The 21,765-nt window shown below is 39.2% G+C and overlaps 1 protein-coding gene across 1 annotated transcript; it reads left to right on the plus strand.

Moving 5' to 3' along the window:
- The first annotated feature begins 503 nt into the window (after positions 1-503).
- Positions 504-21,130, plus strand: TMC3 (transmembrane channel like 3). Its single transcript, XM_066558725.1, has 22 exons — positions 504-631; positions 1,896-2,039; positions 3,318-3,393; positions 5,933-6,014; positions 6,408-6,514; positions 7,426-7,524; positions 7,617-7,759; positions 9,218-9,365; positions 10,646-10,689; positions 10,827-10,974; positions 11,732-11,841; positions 11,997-12,075; positions 12,533-12,760; positions 14,313-14,441; positions 15,106-15,173; positions 15,467-15,595; positions 16,438-16,548; positions 16,929-17,054; positions 18,392-18,470; positions 18,668-18,710; positions 18,951-19,248; positions 19,971-21,130. Exons 1-22 carry the CDS (start codon positions 522-524, stop codon positions 20,809-20,811), a joined length of 3,342 nt encoding a protein of 1,113 aa, XP_066414822.1. The 5' UTR covers positions 504-521; the 3' UTR covers positions 20,812-21,130.
- The last annotated feature ends 635 nt before the right edge of the window (positions 21,131-21,765 follow it).

Consider the following 21,765-nt stretch of genomic DNA (forward strand, 5'->3'; position numbering starts at 1 on the left):
CAATGCTGACCATAGAAAGGGTGTGAGGGGACTCTCCACCACTAAAACTGGAAGCCCTGTGGGGCAATGACATTGCATGGTTCTCTGTTGCTAAAGGCCCAAACACAAACCATTTTGCTTTTCCTGAGCAAGAACCTTGTGTCAAGCACAGGAAGCAGAAACATCAACAGCACCTCCAGTGTTGGAAACACCACCCAGAGCCAGCGCGGTGCTCTGGGGGCACTCAGAGGCACGTCCCTCATCCACAACAAGGCAAATTTGGCTGTGAATTAAGCTGGGCTTTCTTTGAACTCTGCTTCCCACCTTGATCTGGCCTTGGAGGGGCAGTGGTGGGGCTGCAGTGTGCTGTGGCTTTAAGGCACTGCCAGGCAGCAGCAGCTTCTCCAGGCTGGAGCACCGGGCAATGATCCTCTGCTCCACAGGGCTCGCTGCTCTCTGCTTAATAACATTTGGCTGCTGCTGAGACGCCTGCCCAGCGAGCTGCAGGCTGCCTCCAGCCCTGCAGAGTCCCAGCTGGCTCCATGGCAGCAGCTCCAGGCTCCCCTGCACCCAGAGCTGCCAAGTCCTGCAAGAAGCAGCGCACGGTGAAGCGGCAAACTGGCATCTACACCTACCAGGAGCCTCCCCACAGGTAAGGGACCCATCCTCTCCTCAAGGGACAGTCTGCTTTGTCCAGCACAGCAGTGGGAGCTTGTCTTTTCACTTCCATGCAGACAGAGTGTGTGTCAGGCTGGGGAAGGTAGTCTGGTTTGAGTAACAGTGTGGTAGCATGGAAATGAGCCTGAGAAAAATCCTTCTCTGTATTTTAAGATGTATTTCAAACCTCTTTGTTTTTCTTTATTTTGTCAAAGACACATTTCATACTGAAACATAAACACAGTAAGTAAAGCAAAGTAACTCCAAAGAGTTCAGGGTATAGCGTGGTAAGAAGTCTCTTATTCTTTTCCTGTGTAACTATAAATTTCCCTTGAATGTCCCCTGTGACTGAAGGGACAGGACTGCAGACTAACAGATTAGTGGTCTGATGAATTATGTCCCCCAAATACTATTCCATGGCATGTTTTAGGTTATGATTTATTTCTAAATGATTAAAATTTCCCAGCAAGTACATAGCCATACAATTGGGAAGGTTCCTGGCTGGTGGTTGCTGCAGTACTTCAGATCCCTTTGTGTCATTCAGGGAGAAACAGTCACTACAGACTTTTAGACCTAAGCCTCTGTAAGAATGAATATTACTGCTGTTTCATAGACCAACAGGGAACTGCAAGAGCTGTAACTTAGCAAATGTGGTGACAGCATCAGAAAAGATGATTTAATAATCATCCACAGAAATCGGCATCAAAGCACAGGAATCTTTTCACAGGGACAAGTAATTCTTGGTATGTGGGGTCCACACCCCTGTACCCCTCAGCAGGGAACAGGATTAAATGTTGACCATGACTCAATCACCTGCTCCCCTCATTCTAACAATAATCATTATTTATCATTATTGAAATAAAAATAATGGGTATGATGAATAAATTAATGTTATCTGCTCTTTCTGGAAATGTTTAGACAGCACTGTGTTCCAGAAAAATCTACAGAGAGTCTTGTTAGCATGATGTATAAGCTGAATGGCTGGAAATGCTTGAATAAGGAAGGCTGGGATTCATGGTCAGGAGTGGGGAAAATTTATGACTGACCAGCAAGTAGCGGGGAGGGAAAGAGGTATGTCCTGGAGATGGAGAAACCACCCAAATTATTAATTAACTTTCAAACAACAAGGTCGTGTGAGTTCCCTCGTTCCTACAATGCTCTAAGAGGTTGGATCCTGCGCGAATCTGTGCTTTGCTGGGAATCCCACAGCAATAACTTGTCTCCTTTTTGCTTTTGTGGGGTGTGTGCTGGGCTGCCAGCAACTCAGAAGATGATGCTGGTGAAGAGAAGGCTGAGAGCCATGACCCAGAGCAGATCTTTCAGAACATCCAGTACCAGAAGGAGATTATGTCCAACATCCGCTGCCGGCCGTGGCCCATGAGGCAGAAGCTGAGGGCGCTCAGGTAAAGGTGCCTGTGCAGAGCTTTTCAGGCTCACTGACTGTCACAGTGCTTCCAGCCTCGGGAGGGAGCACAGGAATGATTTAGAGCTGCTAGGAAAATGTTCCATGAGGATGCTCTGGGAAGATCTGAGGGCTGGCTGAACACAGCAGCCTCTGGGTGGACAGTCTGTAAGTGAAGTTGTCTCTGGTGCATGCCTGTGGCTCCCTTTAGAAAGTCACAGCACAAAAGATAGCAAGAAATCATGCTTTGGCTATTAACTACTAAAAGAGACTGTCAGCTATTCAGTGGTCTCAAGGAAGGCTGTTGGTAATGCTCCATAATATGTTTTTAAGGTAAATTGTTTCACTGTGTCCCAAAAAGGAGAACCAGCCTGCCTTTTTAAGGTCATTACATGGTATTAGAACAGAAGCTGGTCATAGCTTCAGAGAGCATATTGTAAATGCAGCAAATACTGGACACTTGTAAGTTTAAAAAACATGGTCAGTGTAGTAAAAACATGTTTCACAGTTTAAGATTTCAATTAATATAATTCCAGATTTCCAATGAAAGAGCATGTGACTAACTCTTCGGGCCACCTGTCTAAACTGTGACAGGTCTTTCACCTCATGATCAGTGTGATGCTTGGGGTTTTTTTTTGCCCTTTTCATCTGGCATTTTTTCTCCAAACCCCGTATGGTGCTCAGATGGCAATGCAGCCATGAGGAATCCCTACCCTACCAAGAGCCCTTGTGTTATCTGGGAAGCAAAGAGAGGTTTTTCTCTCTTAGGCAGAGTCTGTAACTTCCCGTTTTCCTGTTCCTTTTAATCAGATCTTGGTGGTCCCAATCCACCTTCTACTGGGGTCAAAGACTGTGTATGACCAGATGAACATGTATGTACCTCTCACAGGACCATACCTGCAGAAGAGGTGCCAGTATCCACAGGAAATTGCCAAACTGTAAAGGGGATCTTGCTATTTTACTCATTTGGGTTCTACCATTTTAAAAGCAAGACTTTGAAACAAAAGGACAGAGAAATAAAGTAGAGGAACAGAAAGCTCTCCCTGCAGTCAAACTCTTGAATGCCGAGTTCTCTCAGACAAAAGTCTAAGTGGTTTTAAACGATCAGTAAAAAGCTCAATAGTCAGAGAAAAAAAGCATTGCCTGGGTTGGGGGCTGATGGTGGGACAGCCCATGGCTGTATTTCAGAGCACTGGAGCCCTCTGGTAGATGCTGCTTGTGCAGAAGGAGAGATGTGAGCAATGGATCATGGAGAGACTGACCTCCCCCTCTCACACAGGCAGGCCAAGGAGATCGTGCTCAAGTACGAGGGGAGGCTCACCAGAACGAGAGGGTACCAGGCTGCTGGGGCAGAGGTAAGGCTGCTTGGTCTCAAACCTCTGAAATTTCTGCTTCCCACCAATAGCCATTTGCAGTTCTGCTTCAGAGAAGTGTGTGTTTGCTCTGCACTCCTGATACTTCAGCTTGGGAGTGTAGAGGGAGAAAAAAGCAGTTAAAAGCTTCTTTATTTTTTTTCTTCTTCTCTTTTCCATTGTAATTTTAGTAATTACATTTTTGCAGACTAATTTCATGTGTTGAGGGATGAATATCCTTCTGTTAATGCAGTATAAGCTTTCTTTTCAGACAGCCTACAAATATTGATGCCTGTTAGAGGGGGTGATGTGAAAGGGATAACAACAAACATCATGCAGTATCCTCTGAAGAGCAATTTCAACAAACTGGGGCCACAGTTCAATAGCTTAGTATGAAAAATGTGTCTAGCTTTTAGTTTGGAAAACAATCCTACAATAGCTTATGTTAAATACATTATTAACGAAGGGGTTTTTCTTGCATTATACTCAGACAATTTCAATCAAATCTTAGCAAATCTATTTACACCACTGAAAATAGACACTGGCCTGAGTTTCTGCAAATTTATAATATGCAGGAAATTGTATTTAATAAGCAACCAAGAGAAGAATTCTTTAGTCATCTAAGCAGTCAAGAATACTTTTGTCATCATAACAAGTAGACTTTTAATTACTAATTTATCTTAATTCAAAAAGGCAGGGTTAGGCCAATAGAACGCCGTGTGTTTTATTCATGTGAACAAGTGAAGAGCTGCACAGCTATCTGGTGCTCTGAGATGCTGGCCCCCAGAGGCCCTTTCCAATGTTGAAAGAGCAAGTTTTCCTTGTTCTGCCTTTGCATGTGTGGCAAATGCAGTGAAGCAAAAATGCAGGTAAAATAAACACTATTTTTTGCCTTTGATATGAGTGGAATTTGGACTTTAGCTAGAAAGAAAGTGCTAAATCAAAATATCAGTAAATCAGAGATTGGGCTCGGTGCTTGCTCATATAATTCTTCCTATACAAACACAAAAGCCTTTATCTTAGAGTTCACAGTGAATAAAAGTTTATGTCCAATCTAATTGCCTCTGTTGTATTTGCTTGAAGACATTCAGCACAGGGCTGTAATTCAGCAGTTAATTAGTAGCACTCATTATGTGTAGGGATCTGTATTCTTTTATCCTAGCACAAATTAGAGGAATAGTCTTTACATTAGGGCTAAATTCAGCAACAGCAACAGAATGAGCTGCCTTTTTTGGTGTGGGTCTTTTTTTTGTTGTTTTTGTTTTTTGTTTTTTTTTTAACTGGAAGAGATTTTTTTTCCCCACGTATTTTCTTACAGAATAACATGGTGACCAAGGAGACAAAAACTGTAGCACAGCAAAACAAGCACTACATCATCAAAATTAGGAACTCAGTGGTTGAACATGTGCTAAGAAAAAAATGCAGCTACTAGGTGTATTTACATAAGATTTTTAAATTTACAGAATATATGGTGTTCATGATTGGACAGTCCACTCATGACATTATTTATGAAAATTGAAGTTAAAATACATTTTTACTATCTTGGCACTGAACGCCATTTTCTTTTTTCAATTCAATTATTTTACATTTTCTTTGTAGCTGTTTTTTGGATTTTTTTTCCCCCCTGTTAAAGCCAGATGCCCATACTCTGTGTTCTAAGAGTGTAAATTATCCATTCAACTACATAGTAGGAGGAAAAGAGATGATAGCTATCAAATGATATTTTAGTAAATTTTGCTTCACTGTGGACATCTTGTTATTATTATTTGTAATAAATTTGTAGTGCAGCTGGCACAAGGTGCTTGAGTCCTTTCTCAGCTCTGTGAACCCTGTACTGAAAGTTGCAATCCCAGCAATTCCCTTGCAGTTCCCAACATCTAAATGTCTTCAATTAAAATACTTCCCATTTGTGCAATTAAATGTCCATATCGTCATAAATATTAATTAACTTTGGCCAAAGAGACTGATTACATTTTCAGTACTTAAAATTTTATTTACTCCTCTTTAATTTTAGGAGATCAAATTATATGATAGAATATTGACACTGCTATTAAAAATGCCTAAAATATAAGGGAGATTTTAATATCTAGCTGTATTTTATAATGCCTGGAATACAATTTTTTTTCCCGTTGACGCTGTGAAGTTATCGCTCTAACTCAATAACTCAAAAACTTCTCTCACTTTTGTACAGATGGATTTTACTTTTTCTCCCCCATGTGTACAGTGCAGGAAGACCATCTGACCATGCAAAAATAGAGGTTGAATAAAGACTCTACAAAATATAACCACAGGATTTCTGTGTTGGCTGCACAACATAGAGCTGAGAATAAAGTAGTTAAATTTGCTGCTGTTGAATAAAAAAGCATATTTTTCCTCTAAGAGAATTTCCTTTGAGGCATTATGCTCCTAATAAGACCTTAGTCATCAATGTTTGCAGCAATTCTTGTGATAAAAGATAAGACACGAGAAAAATACTCAGCACTTCATTTTTAGTTTTTTTTTTCATGTGAAGAAATGTCATATTTCTCTGCTCTTTTCTCAGCTTTGGAAGAAGTTTATTCGACTTGCATACAATTTTGTGGTAATCTTTATTCCTTGGGAAATGAGAATAAAGAAAATTGAGAGTAAGTATAAAGATTTAATGGTATTTGTAAAACACTTGCTAAAATGCTGAGTCTTTTGATGTATTTTTTTAATATACTGAATTAAATATTTGGGAGGGAGTTAAATTCATATTTTCAGCAGTGAATTCTTTATTTAAAATTTTGCTTCTTCATCTTTTCCTGGTGCCTCAGAAACTGCACAGTTCTCATTGATGGTCTTAGTTGGGGGGTAACTTTTGAAAAAGTCAATTTTGTCCCTTTGGGATTCTAAAACTGAAAAAAATTCTCTAGTTTGCTGAATGCCCTCCATAAGAGAGGTTTTTCTTTTTGCCCTGTTATTCAAGTACTTCATGGATAAATGATACAAGCTTTTATAGACTATGCAGGTCACATAATGGTTTTTTGTGGTTTAAGGTCATTTTGGATCTGGAGTTGCCTCTTACTTCATCTTCCTGAGATGGCTGTTTGGAATCAATATTGTCCTTACCATAATGACAGGAGCCTTTGTAGTCCTACCAGAGGTAAGAACACACTGTTCATATTTACAGAGAAGCACTTACTGTTGAACTTCCCTTTCTCAATGGAACAAACACCACACTTCAAGTCATGCATCAGTTTGAAATGTACACTGTAAAATGAATTATTTAAAATAAATTCCCCTATGAAGAGGTTTTTCTCTGTCAAAGGACAACAGACTTTTTCTATTAGTGTTAGAGATAGTATTTTGTCAACATGGTACTAAAGTTTTTAGAGAGTATATTTTTATCTGATTACTAAAAGAACCCATTCTTAAAAGATGTAGTGGGTGTTGAGTACACTTAAGTCCTATTAGTGTCATTTCCACTAATGAGAAGTTTAAATGACACTAAGAAAAACAAAGCATCCCTCTCCAGACTCTGGATTATTGTCCATTAGAAAGCATTTCCTACAAGTTCTGAACAGCCACAACTTTGTTTAGTTCTTGCATATGAGTAAGGCAATTTGTTAACTTTGTTAAATTATTCATACATATTATTTTGCCTCACCTACCCTGTGCTTTAATAGTGTTATCTGAAAACATGGGAATACCTGATTTTATTCTCACTGCACAAAATAAAAAAGTAAACATCCCTTGAACAAATAAAAAGTAAACCAGAAAAAAAAAAAGGTATTCACATTCACTTTTTAATTTTTAAGGAAAAGTAAATTTAATCCTGAACTATCATTTTGAGATCAAACACTGCCGCATTTAATTTAAAAATGCTCACCTTGAAAGCATGGCTTTTAAAACTGGCCCAGTGCTGACACAGCACTTGCTACCCTGAGAGCACCACCCATGTGGGCAGCTCTTGATGGGTTCCACTGTGCAGCCCTGGCTCAGATGGGCTCGTGGAGCTCCTGAGACCTTCTCTCTCTTTCCCCCACGTCCTGAGACCTCCTCTCTCTCCCGCAGCTCCTGGCCGGAGCCCCGTTCGGCAGCACGCTCAGCAAGACCATTCCCAAGGAGCACATTGCATCTGCTCAAGACCTGGACACCATCTGGTCCCTCGGGGCAAGGCTCAAACTACTCCTTGTTATTTTGCTGTCACTGTTCTGTTGTAATTGTTGGTCACTGCTCTTACTGACAGGCTCTGGTCTTTGCAGGGCTACCTCCAGTACTCTGTTCTGTTTTATGGCTATTATGGCCGGGACAGGAAGATTGGGAAAGCTGGATACAGGCTGCCTCTTGCCTACTTCCTTGTTGGAATGGCTGTGTTTGCTTACAGCTTCATCATTCTTCTAAAAAAGTAAGACTGCCCATTTACTACTATTCATAAACTTGTGTGCTCAGGCAATCAGCTATGGTATTTACTCCACTTCCTCTGTATTTATTCTGTGTAGTTCTATTAACACATTCACCTCTGCTATTATCATGGAGGCAGAATGAGTTCAACCCTAGACAGCCTTTTACCTTGCTGTAATCCTCACTCTCTGTTCCATTTCCCAGCCTTTAAAAGAAGGGCAGCACAGATCATCTCTAAGCTTTGTCTTTGTGCAGTTTAAGGCCCAATACCCGTGGAAGTCCTTTCCCCTCTTTTCTGTTATAAATATTCTTATGACAGAAATTTATATTTGAAATATAATGCTTTCAGCATTATTAATATTCCCCTCTATTGAAATACAAATATAAAAGTGTCATCCTAGGTGTAATATCATTTGCATTGCTTTAGTGGGTACGTGGCATCCCATTGGAATGTAAGCTCAATTTCTTTGCTGTGGAAGGGAAGGAGTAGGAGTTACTTAGCAGAGAGAGCAAGACTGCCTGAGCTGGCCATAAATCCAGGGATGTGCAATGCTTGGAGAAGGGGCAAGGTCACTCTATCCTCTCCTGATTTGCTTTCTCTTCCCTTCTGGACACCTATTTATCTGGCACAGTGCAGTCCAGGGATGTTTTCAGTGCTGTCTGTAATAGCTCTCAGTTTTGAGGTCAAACCTTCCCTTTTCATTTATTTTTAATCTACCTACTTGTTTGTGCCAAGGGTCACTGGTATATTTGACACTGATCTACACATCTGCAATTTCTAGATAGGATCAGCTTTTCTTCTGACTTAGCTCAGTGATCCTTTGCTTAGCTGTGTACATCTCCCCTTTAACATTGTCCCTTCAGATGCCCTTTCTTTCATAAGCTATTAATCTTAATTTCATTTCCTATGTTTTGCAGTATTCTGCCACCTTGCTCACCTGACATGAGTAAAAGGGGTGTTCTTTCTTTTTCCCAAGGTCTGTAAAATGGCCCTGGGTTTCTATTTGACAGCAATATATATTTTGAGGTCTAAAATAGTACAGCAAACAAACAGACCTTGTGCACAATCACTAGTTATGCCAAACTAGATTTAATTCCTGTAACAGTGATCTTAGTGATTATATATTTCAGCTGGATCCTACCTAGAAGTTGTAAAACTGAAATAGGTGTAAGCCCACATTTAGTAAGATTTATTTGCTTTATTTGTCAGTTGTAAAGACTGTAAATATTTAAATGCTTTTCCACAGTGAGTCATTGCTCTCTAAATGTAAAGTCAAGTTCATGAGCTGCACCTCACCCTGTTTTATGTTCTTCAGAAAGCTCCCAACAGTGATACTAATTTCTGCAACCTTTGGTAGTTCTAAATGTGTAAACATCTGAAAACCATTAACCTAACCAGTGTCTTCCTTTATTACCATCTTCACACACCAGAAGCAGTCAAATACCTGTTGTTTTTTTACAGAATGGCAAAGAACTCAAGAATGAGTTTAGCAAGTGCCTCTGATGAAAATTACACTTTCTGCTGGAGACTGTTCTGTGCTTGGGACTATTTGATAGGAAACCCTGAGGCTGCAGAGAGCAAAGCTGCAGCCATAGTCAACAGCATCAGGGTGAGCAACTGACCTTTGAATTATTTCAAGTTGATTAACTTGTTAAACTGTAAGCCATGTAAGTTTTTCCAGTCATCCCCTTGCACTTCCTATTGGTTTTTTGTATTTATTTGCATACCTATTTGCTTAGGGGAGGGCTAGTATCACATCTGTGTGGTATTAGAGGCACATCATATTTGCTGACATCCCAGCAAGGCCATTGTGTCCTTCCTTGGGAGAGTTTTATTTAATGTGCCTGTATGTGTGACAAGAAGTTAGATAACTAGAAACAAATCTGCTAGTGATGAAATTCCATTGAGTGTTGGAATCAAATTGATTTGGCAGGAAAATAAAGAAATTTATAGAATGTATAATTGTTTTTATGCAAAGGAAGTGTTTTATGCCTCAGGGAATCCATCTACAACAGCTCATATTTTAGAAGATGCTTTTTTACATGATAATAATTTTTATATCTCTCTCTTTGGTTTATAACTTTCTGCACACAATTTATTGTTCTTTCTTTCTTTATTTTATCAGCTATTAATCAGGCTCCCCAGGGAAGTGGTCATGGCATCAAACCTGCTGGAGTCCAAGGAGCATCTGGATGATGCTTTTTAGTGAAATGGTTTAGTTTTAAGTATTCCTCTGAGTATCAGGAAGCTGGACTCGATGGTCTTTATGGCTCCTTTCCAACCTGAGATATTCGATGATTCTATGCTTTATTTCATCTCTCCATAACAAATGGAGGCACTTATTAGAAGTCTCTCAATATTAGAAAAATGTTAAAAATATAGATATTTTGCATCTAGAATTTAAGAGCATATGTGGTTTTATCAAAAGTAACTTATTCCCCAAATTTGGTGTACTCTCATTATCATTGAACAAAAATTACTTCAAATTGTGCCAAGGGTAAATTAATAATATTAATTTACTATGATATTTAGTTATTTCAATGACTGAGGATAACCTTTGACAGTACTGTATTATATTAGTGATGCCCAGATTTTAAAAGTACATCCTGCCAAAAAATCTGGAAGAGTAACATTCTTGCTGTATTTCCTTAAGCATGGATGGCTGAAAGTGCCCAAGTATCTGATTACTGTGTAATTGTTTCTCAGAAATCTCCCTCAGTTTTTAATATCACATATCAGTGCTACAAATCAATGAGGACCGTGGTATTTATCTGCCTACACCTCCAGGATGTGATGGTTTTTTTATTAGTATACTTTAATTTCTGTGAAAGATATGTGCATTATTTTCACTGAACATTATTAAAATGGTAATGCTGTGTTTCTTTCAAGGAAGCTATATTGGAAGAGCAGGAAAAGAAGAAAAGCAAAAACTTGTATGTATATGAGATAAGAGATACTTTTCAAAGCACTGTTTCAATGCCGATATCAGTGCTAATCTGCTTGTCTTGTGCTTCCAAACCCTGTTAGAAATTACCAAGGTGTCATAAGACTGTATAAATTTTTTTCCTAGGGCAGTGACCATAAGCTTAAGAATTATTGCCAACATCCTCGTGCTTCTGTCCCTTGCTGGAAGTATTTACATCATCTACTTTGTCGTGGATCGATCCCAAAGGCTGGAGCGCACCAAGAAGGAATTGACCCTTTGGGAAAAAAATGAGGTACACTGTCTTTATGCCACCTCTGTGTCAGAAGCAGGATTGCTGTCTGGGGGCTTTCTGTAGCAATTGTGGGCACAGAGGTGTAAATAGCAAGAGATAAGCCCAGAGAAATGAGGAATGAATGGGCAGAGTGGATCTGCCTTGGTGGACTCTACTCCCTCAGCTCTGCAGCCAGGTGTTAGTGCAGCTGAGCTGGGCAGAGTGGGGTGCAGGTGCTCCTTCCACAGACACTGCAGTTCTAGCAGGTCCCTATTTTATGAGCAAAAAACTTAATCTCTCCTGTCACTTAGAAATCTACTTTTACATCCAGGGACAGAGCTGAGCAAACACTGGGCTGATGGACTAGAAAGGAATTGATTTTGATAACAGTAACTGATTCAGTATCAGGGGATACTGCATGTTCTGTGACTATTTCCATTCAGAGGAATGAGCAAGAGTAGGAAGCGAATAGGCATGAAAAAGCCACTCACCGATTCCAGAGGAAGATGCTAGCACCATATTTCCTACATGATAACTTTTAATTTCAATTAATAAAGTAGAACTTGGAAGCTACAATATCTGGAGTAAGGATTCCTGAATGGTATTCTAATCTATAATTTTTGATCATAACTACTGTTATTACTAATGTCAAGAATAACTCTTTAAAGCATCTCCTCCAAGAAAAGCAATCACCAAAGCATGTGCCTCAGCAGTATTTCAGTCAGCCCAAGATTCCACAGAAGACCATCATCAAAGACTGCATGTTTCTGTTCCACAGGTCAGTGTAGTTGTGTCACTGATCACAATGATTGCACCCTCTGCTTTTGAACTTGTGGCAGCTCTGGAGATGTATCATCCAAGGACCACCCTTCGCTTCCAGCTTGCCAGGTATGGGCATTATTCAGTGTAAAAAAAATATGTAGAGAGAAAAGGAGGAAAGGAGAGGTGTGTTCTGGTTCATGTTTTAGTACAGCCAAACCAGAGAACATATGAGAAGTCAATGGTTACCAGTGCTGGTAATCTGTATTTCATTCTCTTTTCAGGGTTCTTGTCCTATACCTGGGAAACCTCTACAGTTTAATCATTGCCCTACTGGATAAAGTGGACAGTATGAGTGTCACTGTAAGTTTAACTTGATGTTTTCTGACATGTAATGCTAGTAGACTTCATAGACAGAATTCTGTTTATTGTAAAGTATATGAAGTTAGATAAAAATTTGTTTGAAATTTATTAAAATATTATGGGTTGATAGTTTAGATAGTAATGTTTATTTACAACTACTTATAGGGTCTTTTTGATTGTTGATATTATGAGATAAATAGATTTCTGTGCATTGCTGAACTATTAAAAAAAACCCCTCATCACTAAAGGTCAAATATTTCCACCTACCTAAATTAGCTTTTATTCCTGCCCCCTCTGGTGTTCCATCTGACTCTGTCCATTGACAGCTGTTTAACAGTTGCCTAACTGCTGCTTGGAAATATATGAAAAAATGTGTGTGTGTGTATGCTGTAGAAGATGCAGACATCTGCACTTATGAACAGTTAAAAAGTAGCTTTTGGGACATTTATTATTTCAGGACTCTGATATGAACAACAATGCAAGTAATTCTACCACCTCCTTGGCAACAAACACTCTTTCTAAGGATGACAATGTAACCATTCCTAATGTACAAATTAAGAGAAATGGCTTTGTCATGTCAGAAGAGCATCGCACCCAAGGCCTGACAGACTCACTGGTTAACCAAACAATTTCCTTTAACACCCAGAACCCACAGGATCAGTGCTGGGAGACATATGTTGGTCAAGTATGTAATTGTTTTATTGTCATCAACTTATTCCACTTAATTCACATTTGACAAAAAATTAAAATTGTGTTGTGCTGTGTTTAATTTTAGAACTTTTCTTTGTATAAATTCCAGAAATTAGCTAAGGATCATGTAGGAAGAGTAAAGACTGTGCAAAGTGCTATGGCCACAGATACAAGTTTTGGGTTTTGTTCAGTATCCACAGTATGTTTCGTGCTGTCCAAGTGTTCTTTTGCCAGGTTTGGTCTCTGTCTTCAGCTCTGCACAGGCAGATCTGTACAGATCTGTGATATGGAACCTATTTTAACAGGGTGCATCCTTCTGACCCCTACAGAGAAACAAGACTATACAGACATATAAGCAGCAACATGCACTGTGCTCAGATTCAGATTGCTGCCTCAAGAGATGGAGATGCAGACCTGAAACAAGTTGAGACTGCGCTCTTGGTCATTTGAACAGTATAAGATGTCTCTGCCCCAGTAAATCTCTAGACAATCAAGTGCTCTTCACTTTTTCAGAGGGAGGGAGAACAACAAAAGGTTTAAAAATCCCATCAGTTTATGGGAATGGGGACAGTTGGATGGCAGTACCATGTTCCCACATTTGGGGTGCAGAAAATCTGCAGATTTAATATGACACCTCTTGCTTCCCTACATGTGAAGGGTACATTGCTTGTGACTTCCAGGGGCTCTAATACATTCAGAGAGAAATTTTAATCACAAAAATGCAGATGTCACTGTGGTCTCTGACAGTGTCACAGTCATGTCTAGGCCACTGGATTAAGAACCATGTTAGTGTGCTTCTGATTTTCTGAGCTTCTTGTTCCAGAATGAGGAATATTAAAGGTCTTGTTTAAACATCAGGAGGAAAAGACCCCCTCTGAGGTTTATTAATTTCTGTTCTTGTATATCCTTTCTGCACAATCTAATAGAACATAGAGGGTTTGAATGTTTGGGGTTTTTTTTTTCCCAGAATGGCCTAGAGATGTATAGAACTGAATTTTTCTTATTTTAATTGTATATTTTTAAAGCTCAATTAAATATCAGATAACCACATTCTTTCATAAGCATGAAACAACTATTTTTTTATGGTTTGATGATCCTATGCCATTGGGTTGTGGGTTTGTCTGAATAATAAGATTTTTCTCATGGTGAAACACTTTGCAAATATGTCTTAAAAGAGTCAGCTTAATAAAAGAATGGGTGCAATACATAAAACAAACCATTTCAGTTTAGCTAGATACATTTTTTTGGACACTAAAAAGAAAGTCATTAAAAAGAAAGTTTGATACCATCATGACCAGAATTTTACTGCTGCAAGCAATAAAAAGCACCCTGGAAGCTTGATTATATTTATTCTCTTTAACAGAACAAAGACAAGTAAGGGAAAAGTCAAAGAGGAAAATTTTAAAAGGATATTATTCATATAATCAATTCATATTTTATCAGAATACTGAGCTTGAGCCAAAAATACAATTACAAATGCAAAAGAGCCATATGCAGTCCATTTGCTTTCAGAATGTCTCAGTATGTGTGAACAATGTGTATTTCAGGAGATGCTCAAGCTTTCAATCATCGACATGATTTTCACAGTCGCAAGCATCCTGCTAATTGATTTTTTCCGTGGACTGTGTGTCCGGTATCTGAGTGATTGCTGGTGCTGGGATCTAGAAAGCAAGTTTGTAAGTACAATCCTTATTTTATCAAGCTAAGATGTTGAAGATTGGTAGGCTCCTTCCCTCAGTACTAAATGTTCTTAAAGCCTTTCCACAGATGAATAATTTCTCAGTAGCACACATCTGGAAAGGAACAGCTCATACTGAGTTTAAATTGGAGGGTACAGGATAAACATTGAGATGAATGTTTTTCTCAAGCCTACTCACATGGCTCTGATGTAAAAGTTTTTGGTTTTCACAAAATAACATCATAGAGCAGTTCCCACAGTCTAAGGTGACACGTAGGGCACTTAGTTGTCGACCACATCCTCTTTTCTGCCGCTGTAATATCTTTACCTAATGTAGATAGTGGTCCAAGAAACAGTAACCAACACCACAGAGCCCTCTAAGAAAATTACAGTAGGTAATATTTGGTTAGCAAGAAGCTGTTGGCATGAAAGGCTGTGGCTGTTTCTCCTTAAAGATGTGAAGTAAACTAGAGAGGAATAAATTTGTTTAATCCCTTGCTGCAGAGATTGCTGTGTTCCCACTGCCTGCCAGCAGTTGGTATTTGATCTGGATGTTTCAGGCCATGTACTATCTGCAAAATGCTTCAGTCAAATGTGCCTTATAAATGGCCTGAAAATGAGATTAAGACAAAGGTATTCATCTTACACTGTGTTTCTTGTAGCCAGAATATGGAGAATTCAAAATTGCAGAGAACGTATTGCATTTGGTCTACAACCAAGGAATGATCTGGTATGTAGTCCTTATGTGTTTTTTCTTGTCCTTTGTTGGCTGATTGCTAAGTAAATCTGATTATTTAAATGAAACCTCTTAATATAAAAGACTACCATGTCAATGTCCTAATTAAATAGATCATCTGTTAATAGTGAGCTATTAATCTGTTTAGCTGGTGTGAGGTTTGGGGTTTTTTTTAGTCTATTCTATTGTTATGAAAATGGCTTCTGGCAACACTGAGCTCTGCCATGATATGATATGATATGATATGATATGATATGATATGATATGATATGATATGATTTTTCCAGGATGGGAGCTTTCTTTTCACCTTGCTTACCAGCATTCAATGTACTCAAGTTGATTGGACTCATGTACCTGAGGAGCTGGGCTGTGCTCACATGCAATGTACCCCATCAGCAGGTTTTCAGAGCATCTCGGTGAGTCAAAATGAGAACAAAAGATAAGGAAAAAAATCAAATGCAGGCAATGGAAATATCTTCCATCAATATGAAGAAAGTTCCAGGAGATTTTAGCTCTAAAAGCTGACAATCAAATTTCACACTACCACTGATAGCAAAGGTCTGAGGAAAAAAGACATAGTTACTGAGAAACTGAGGGTTTGTGAAGCAAGGTAGTTGAAGATGTGCAAGAATTAAAAAATATGTCAGGGAATGTTCCTAGATAGCTATTATGGCCTAACAGAAATGCTTTATTTCCATACAAATCTGACAGAGCACAATACCCTACATGTGTCAACTGTTGCGAGTCCTATTTCTTGATGTTTCTCTCTTTAAAAGCTATGCAATAACTGCTTCTGTCCATTGCATTGCACAACACATTTCCTCTTTTTTTTTTATCATGATGAGTATTTTAATTGTTTTTTTTCAAAATGAAAATAAATTTGGGCATCTTTAATTCTTAATAATCAGTTATTTCTAACATTTATTTAAGATTAATTGACTTGTGATGTTGCTTTTTTTCTCCCCCAACATGACTGGGCAGTAAGGGCAGCTTTTGTCAAAGAGTGCAGTAACCAGTTCTCTGGCTGCAGCAGTGGTATCTGGAAAGCAGTGCAAATAGAATTTTGATCATTAGGAGTCTGTTGAAGCCATCTCTGTTCAGACTTTCTAATTATAGCAGAATGATTTTAATCTTTCAGACATGTTCTTGAACATGTCCAGATCTTGAACTGGATAGGTAGATTCTGACTTGCACCTTTTATGTTGTCGCTTGTTTTCTCTGACAAGTATAATCTGAAACATGTTACACCTTCTTGCAGATCCAATAATTTCTACTTGGCCATGTTGCTGTTTATGCTGTTCTTGTGCATGTTGCCAACAATTTTTGCTATTGCCCGATATAAGCCATCCTTAAGCTGCGGCCCCTTCAGGTAAGGTATAATGGACAATGAAAATTGCAAAGATTTTATTTCACCTTCTTACAATAAACTTAGTATCATTCATAATACACAAATTACAGATGTAAATTCAAAACAAGTTGAGAGGACAATGCTTTTATGCTACCAATATTTTATTGTTTATAGTTTAATAAGGTGAATAGGTCAAAGTTCCGAGTTTATTTGCTTTATATACATAATTTAATTAGTTTCTATTTACATAATGTGCCACTGAGAAATCTCCCAAACATCACTGTCTTGTGTCTGCATTCAAGCACCCTCCACGTTTGTTTATTATTTAGTGCAACACTGCTTTAAAAATATACTCAGGATTCCTTACAACTTAATTTTTTTTCCTCCCACATCTCCTATAGTGGCCAAGAAAAAATATATGATATTGTTTCTGAAACAATTCAAAATGATTTTCCCACATGGTTCAACACAGTGATTACTTACATCAGCAGTCCTGTGGTTGTCCTCCCTGCACTACTACTGTTATTGTAAGTACTTTGGTTTTTGTAGGCAGGTTAAATTGATTGTATTAATACTGGCCTTATCTCTGGAGAGTCAAATGTAGATACTGAGGAACAAACATTGCACTGTTGTAGTTCCATTAAGCACAACTGAAACAACAGTTCCAACACTGAATGTGTGGTATATGGACCAGACAGGAATGGAAGTATGTTAAAAAAACTTTCAAAAGGTATTTCTCCTTCTGGGATACTTTGTTAGAGCACTGCATTGTGTCAAGGCTTGCAGTGCTGATGGTGCCAGGAAGTTTAAGAACCTCTTCCCTCTTAAGAGCTCCTCAGAAATAAATTTTCCATTTCTTCATGGTCATTAGTTCAGCTTCTGACAGTGAACAGGGCTCAGCCTGTTGTTTAAAGAAGCTACTCTGTCATCCAGATTTATAACAAGATGAATCAATTATGATGGTCTGCTCTTAAGTGTTAATTTAATATAACTTGCTGCAGACTCTCCAGTGGAAGTCTTTTCTTATTTGGGTTATAAATAATTGTTCACAGCTGGGAAATAATATTGATTTTGAGCTGTTTGAAATTCACTTTGCTTCTCTGAAAAGTTCTATTTTGCTTTGCTTGTATCTTTGTACCATTTTCTTCTTGTGTAAACTGCAGACAAAGGCAGAGTTTGTCCCACTGCTGGCTTTTCAAATTAGAAAGACCAAAGCAACACTTCTTACTTGTAACTTTTTCCTCTAAGGTCCCAGCCATGTAATATTTACAAATTTAAGTATTCCTTTTGACTGCTTCAAACTGACAGCTAAGCGCATATGTAATTGTTTCTGGTATGAGATCTAGCTACAAGACTTTGTCTGAAAGCCACTGCAATCCATTTTGTCAGGCCCTAATCTGCCAGGATCTGATCTCATCTGTGCCAGGGTAAACAAGGTGTTATTTCAGCCAGCCAACAAAATTGCATCGGTATGGTTGTGCAAACTCAGCTGTAACTATGGTGTCCCTGTTCTGTAACCTTGGACTGGGAAAAAAAACCACAAAACAATGTCTGTCAAAATTATTTGTCTAGAAGTAAAAAAACCAAAACAAATAAAACCAATTGGAAATGCATCCCAGGTTACACACGCAATGAAAATACCTGCAAAAAACACAGGTGAAAATTAGAACTGCTGTTAAATGTGTTTTCAGTGTCATTTCCTTCATCTATGTTTGCTTGAAAGAAGGCTTTAATCCATTATTACAATACAAGGAAATGCTACAGAGCAGCAGCTGAACTTGTACATCATTTTGACCTACAAACCCTCAAAAGAAAAACTGTGAACAATATCTGAAGTGACTCATACCACCCCTTTCACTTCTAGCATGCTAATCTACTACCTACAAAGTATTGCAAGATCATTAAAATTCACCAACAATCAACTGAGAATGAAGATACAAACAGTAAGTATGGTGAAAAGCACTTTTACATGTAGTTTGAGGGGTCTTCAGTAAAGCATGAGCCTAATTAAATCTCTAAAGTCACTTCTAGTCTTTCACAACATAAAACAAATCCTGTATTTTTCATCCATACAGAGCAGGGGATTTATTCTCTAATCCATAATAATTTAAAAATTCTCATTCTTCTGAATGTATTTTAGGAAAGAACTGAAGATAAGAAAAAGGTGGTTCAGATGGCAGTAGGTAAGTTGTGACCTTTAGAAATGCCACTATTAATAAAGCATTTGGATGTAGATGAAGTATGAAGATCTACCCCTTTATCACCAAGTCTCCCAGCATGACACCACTTTCTCTTTTATGAACACAGGGGGGTTTATTGGCCTTGGGTCCCTGACTGAAGGGGGAATTCAAGCCACTGAATTTGCACAACAGTTTCTAAATGTAGAGACCTGGAAAGTTCCTATAATAATTTCTGTTTTCCAGCCAGAATCCAAAATCTGGATGCTAATGACAAAAGACCAGAGCAAGAAACTGATATTATCAGCCAGGAGTCTTCTGCTCGCTCCTCAACACCCCGAAAGAATGGCAGTGTCTTGAACTTTGAATCTCCTGTGAGCAAAGGCACCAGAATACAAACCATTTCCCAGTCTGTGCCCCAAGGTGTGCCAACAACTGATGTTGTGAGACCTGCCAATGCAACTCCCACAACTTCGACCTCTTTAACACCAGCTCCCTCTGTGTCAAGTGTACAGAAACCAAGAAATGATCATATCACAAACAGGTAAAACTGCTTTGGTTTTGAAATGGTATTTATTCCAGCAGCTCCATGCCATACCTGTTTACAAAACAGCTGTACGTTCAGACTGTCTGGAGCTGTAAGACAGCAGAGGAATTTTTCAAAAGCAGATTCATTCACGGGTACTATTGATAGAGTTGGTGACACCACATCCTTAACTCTCCCTTAACAGAGAGGGGATTATAAACCTTTTAAAATGATGTAGCTGATGGAGTTTACACACAGCTCAAGCAAAGGTAAATACTAGACTTGCCCTCAGGCGCATAACTAAAATACTTTGTGCAGGATACCATCTCCATGAACAAAACAAATACAGAGTGAAGGAACTCTCTGCAGAATATCTGTGCAACTTTAGTTGCAAAACAACCAGTCTGGCATATCAATATATGGATGCTTTAAAATATTTGTTGAGTTTTTTTCCAAGTGGATAAAGAACAATTCTCAGAACAATAAGAAAACAGAAAGGGAATATAACTTGAGAGGACAATTGTGTTATCCTTTCCTAGAGAAGAACAAATATATCTCCTAATTTCTAGGATATGTTTCTCAAAATGGTTCTAAAAATTTGCAACAGTGGAGATATGATAATCTCCACTTTTTCAACCTAGTCTTTGACTTCCAGAGCAGTGAATTCTTTTATATGTTTCAATTCCACTGATTGATAAGCGTATATATCAGTATTCCTCTCTTTTTCTTCCTTCCTAAAGATACCCAAGTGTTGTTCATAGGAGTGCGAGTGAGCTGTGCAAAACAAAGCCCTACACACCAGTGACTTTCAAAAAGCACACTGAAGATGTTCATTCTGACCCCCTCTTCAGAAAAGCCATTCGGCAGGTAAATTCAGACGCCCTTGGGGCAGGGGCTCCTGTATTTTTGGGATGCAGACCGTATGCTACCAGGTATTTTCTGGTTAATGAAAACGAGTCCCGCAAAAAATCGCTCCGTTCTACCTCCCGACTCCAAAGACATTTCAGAAAGGAGGAAGCAGGAGACATTATTGAGTTGTATCCACGCCATGTCAGAAGATACGTGGTTCGGACACCACACCAGATGTATTCCCCTCATCCCAGTGAAGATGAGGAGGATGAAGAAGAACTTGAGAAAGAATTCATGAACAGATCCCATCGCCCTCGCTCGCTGTCTGACCTTCGGCCAGCATCACGGTTTTACATTGGGGATCGTGCTGATGGCCACATTCTAATGAGCAAAGATCTAGGCAGAGTGCATTACAAATCCTGGGATGACAGTTTTGAGCTGGACCTGGACAGGCCTCCATATGCTTACAAGAAAGTACACCTGAACTATCCTGAGCCACGCATGAAACCAAAATCAAAGCAAAAGCTGGAGCAATCTCTAACAGAGTCTGATTCCATTTCCATTGAATCCAGCAGTGATCCGCAGAACAGCAGCAATGACCAGTACATCCAGGTCATTCATACCAAGGACAAGTATCCAAAAACTGGGGCAAAACTCACCAAAAAGAAATCTAAAAACAGTGTTGATCTAAGTATGTCTGAGCCTAGTGAACTGGTGTGCTCAAATGTCTGAGAAAGTGCCCCAGCATCATTGTGTTTTGAGCTGGTGTATGTGCAGTTCTATTTTATTTGATGTTGGAGGGTCTGTCAGAGTAACTGCAATGCAGGTTTTGTAAAAACTGTGTATGCAGCCACTCAAACTGGGAAAAGTCTTGTGTTTTACTCTTTATTGTACCTTGCTTTAATATCACAACTGATACATCGCAAATTTTAGAAAAGAAGGTTACTTATTCCCTAATGTTATGCTGTCAAAACCCCTAATCTCTGCCTACTGGAAAATCAAAAGCCATGTACTTGGGGCACTTCAATTAAAACAGTACAGAAATACATCAGATGAGCCTCTTTTTATCTTGATGCAGGCAGAGCTGAAGATGCTTCCTGAATAAATTCAGCAGGGAATCAGCTTCCTGCAAACCGAGTTGCTACTTAGAGTAGATCTTGCTGTGCCTTGTTTGAATATGCTGTGGCTCAAACAAATCAGGAAAAAATGTTAACTAGAGAAAGTAGCGAGTTTCTTTAGAGTGTATCACATGGGCAGGGGAGTTATTTGAAAACGTGAGTCAGACTTCTGGATTAAATCCTAGATCCTCTATTAATTTTCTGGTGAACCTCAGACCAGCCTGGTAAGCTTCTCAGTGGTAAACTTTCGATCCGTGGCCTTTAAAAGACTCCCTTCATTACTCGTAGTTTCCAAATTCTATCCCATTTTTCACCACTCCAATTTCGCACTTCCTTTAGATACTGAAGATTCCTTGGTTGGTTTTTCGCTCGTTTCTGTCCGCGTCACGGGGATTGGGATTACACCAGTGACGAGCGCGGGGCGGCCCCATCTCTGAGGCAGCACCGCTCCGCCTCCCATCCCACACACGGTCCCACATCCCCGCTGTGCCTTCCTTCCCCTCTGTCCGGGCTCTGCCGCTCCCCAGCCCCGCGCTCGCTGCCCCGTGAGGCGCGACCGGGCCGGGCC

This window comes from Molothrus aeneus, chromosome 13, assembly GCF_037042795.1.
Source record: "Molothrus aeneus isolate 106 chromosome 13, BPBGC_Maene_1.0, whole genome shotgun sequence".
Taxonomy (NCBI): Eukaryota; Metazoa; Chordata; class Aves; order Passeriformes; family Icteridae; genus Molothrus; species Molothrus aeneus.

Coding starts and splice junctions, on each gene's coding strand:
- TMC3 (XM_066558725.1), top strand. CDS start 522: ATGGCAGCAGCTCCAGGCTCCCCTGCACCCAGAGCTGCCAAGTCCTGC. Junction 12,076..12,532: donor TGGACAGTATGAGTGTCACT/GTAAGTTTAACT, acceptor TTATTATTTCAG/GACTCTGATATGAACAACAA. Junction 15,174..15,466: donor TACAACCAAGGAATGATCTG/GTATGTAGTCCT, acceptor TGATTTTTCCAG/GATGGGAGCTTTCTTTTCAC.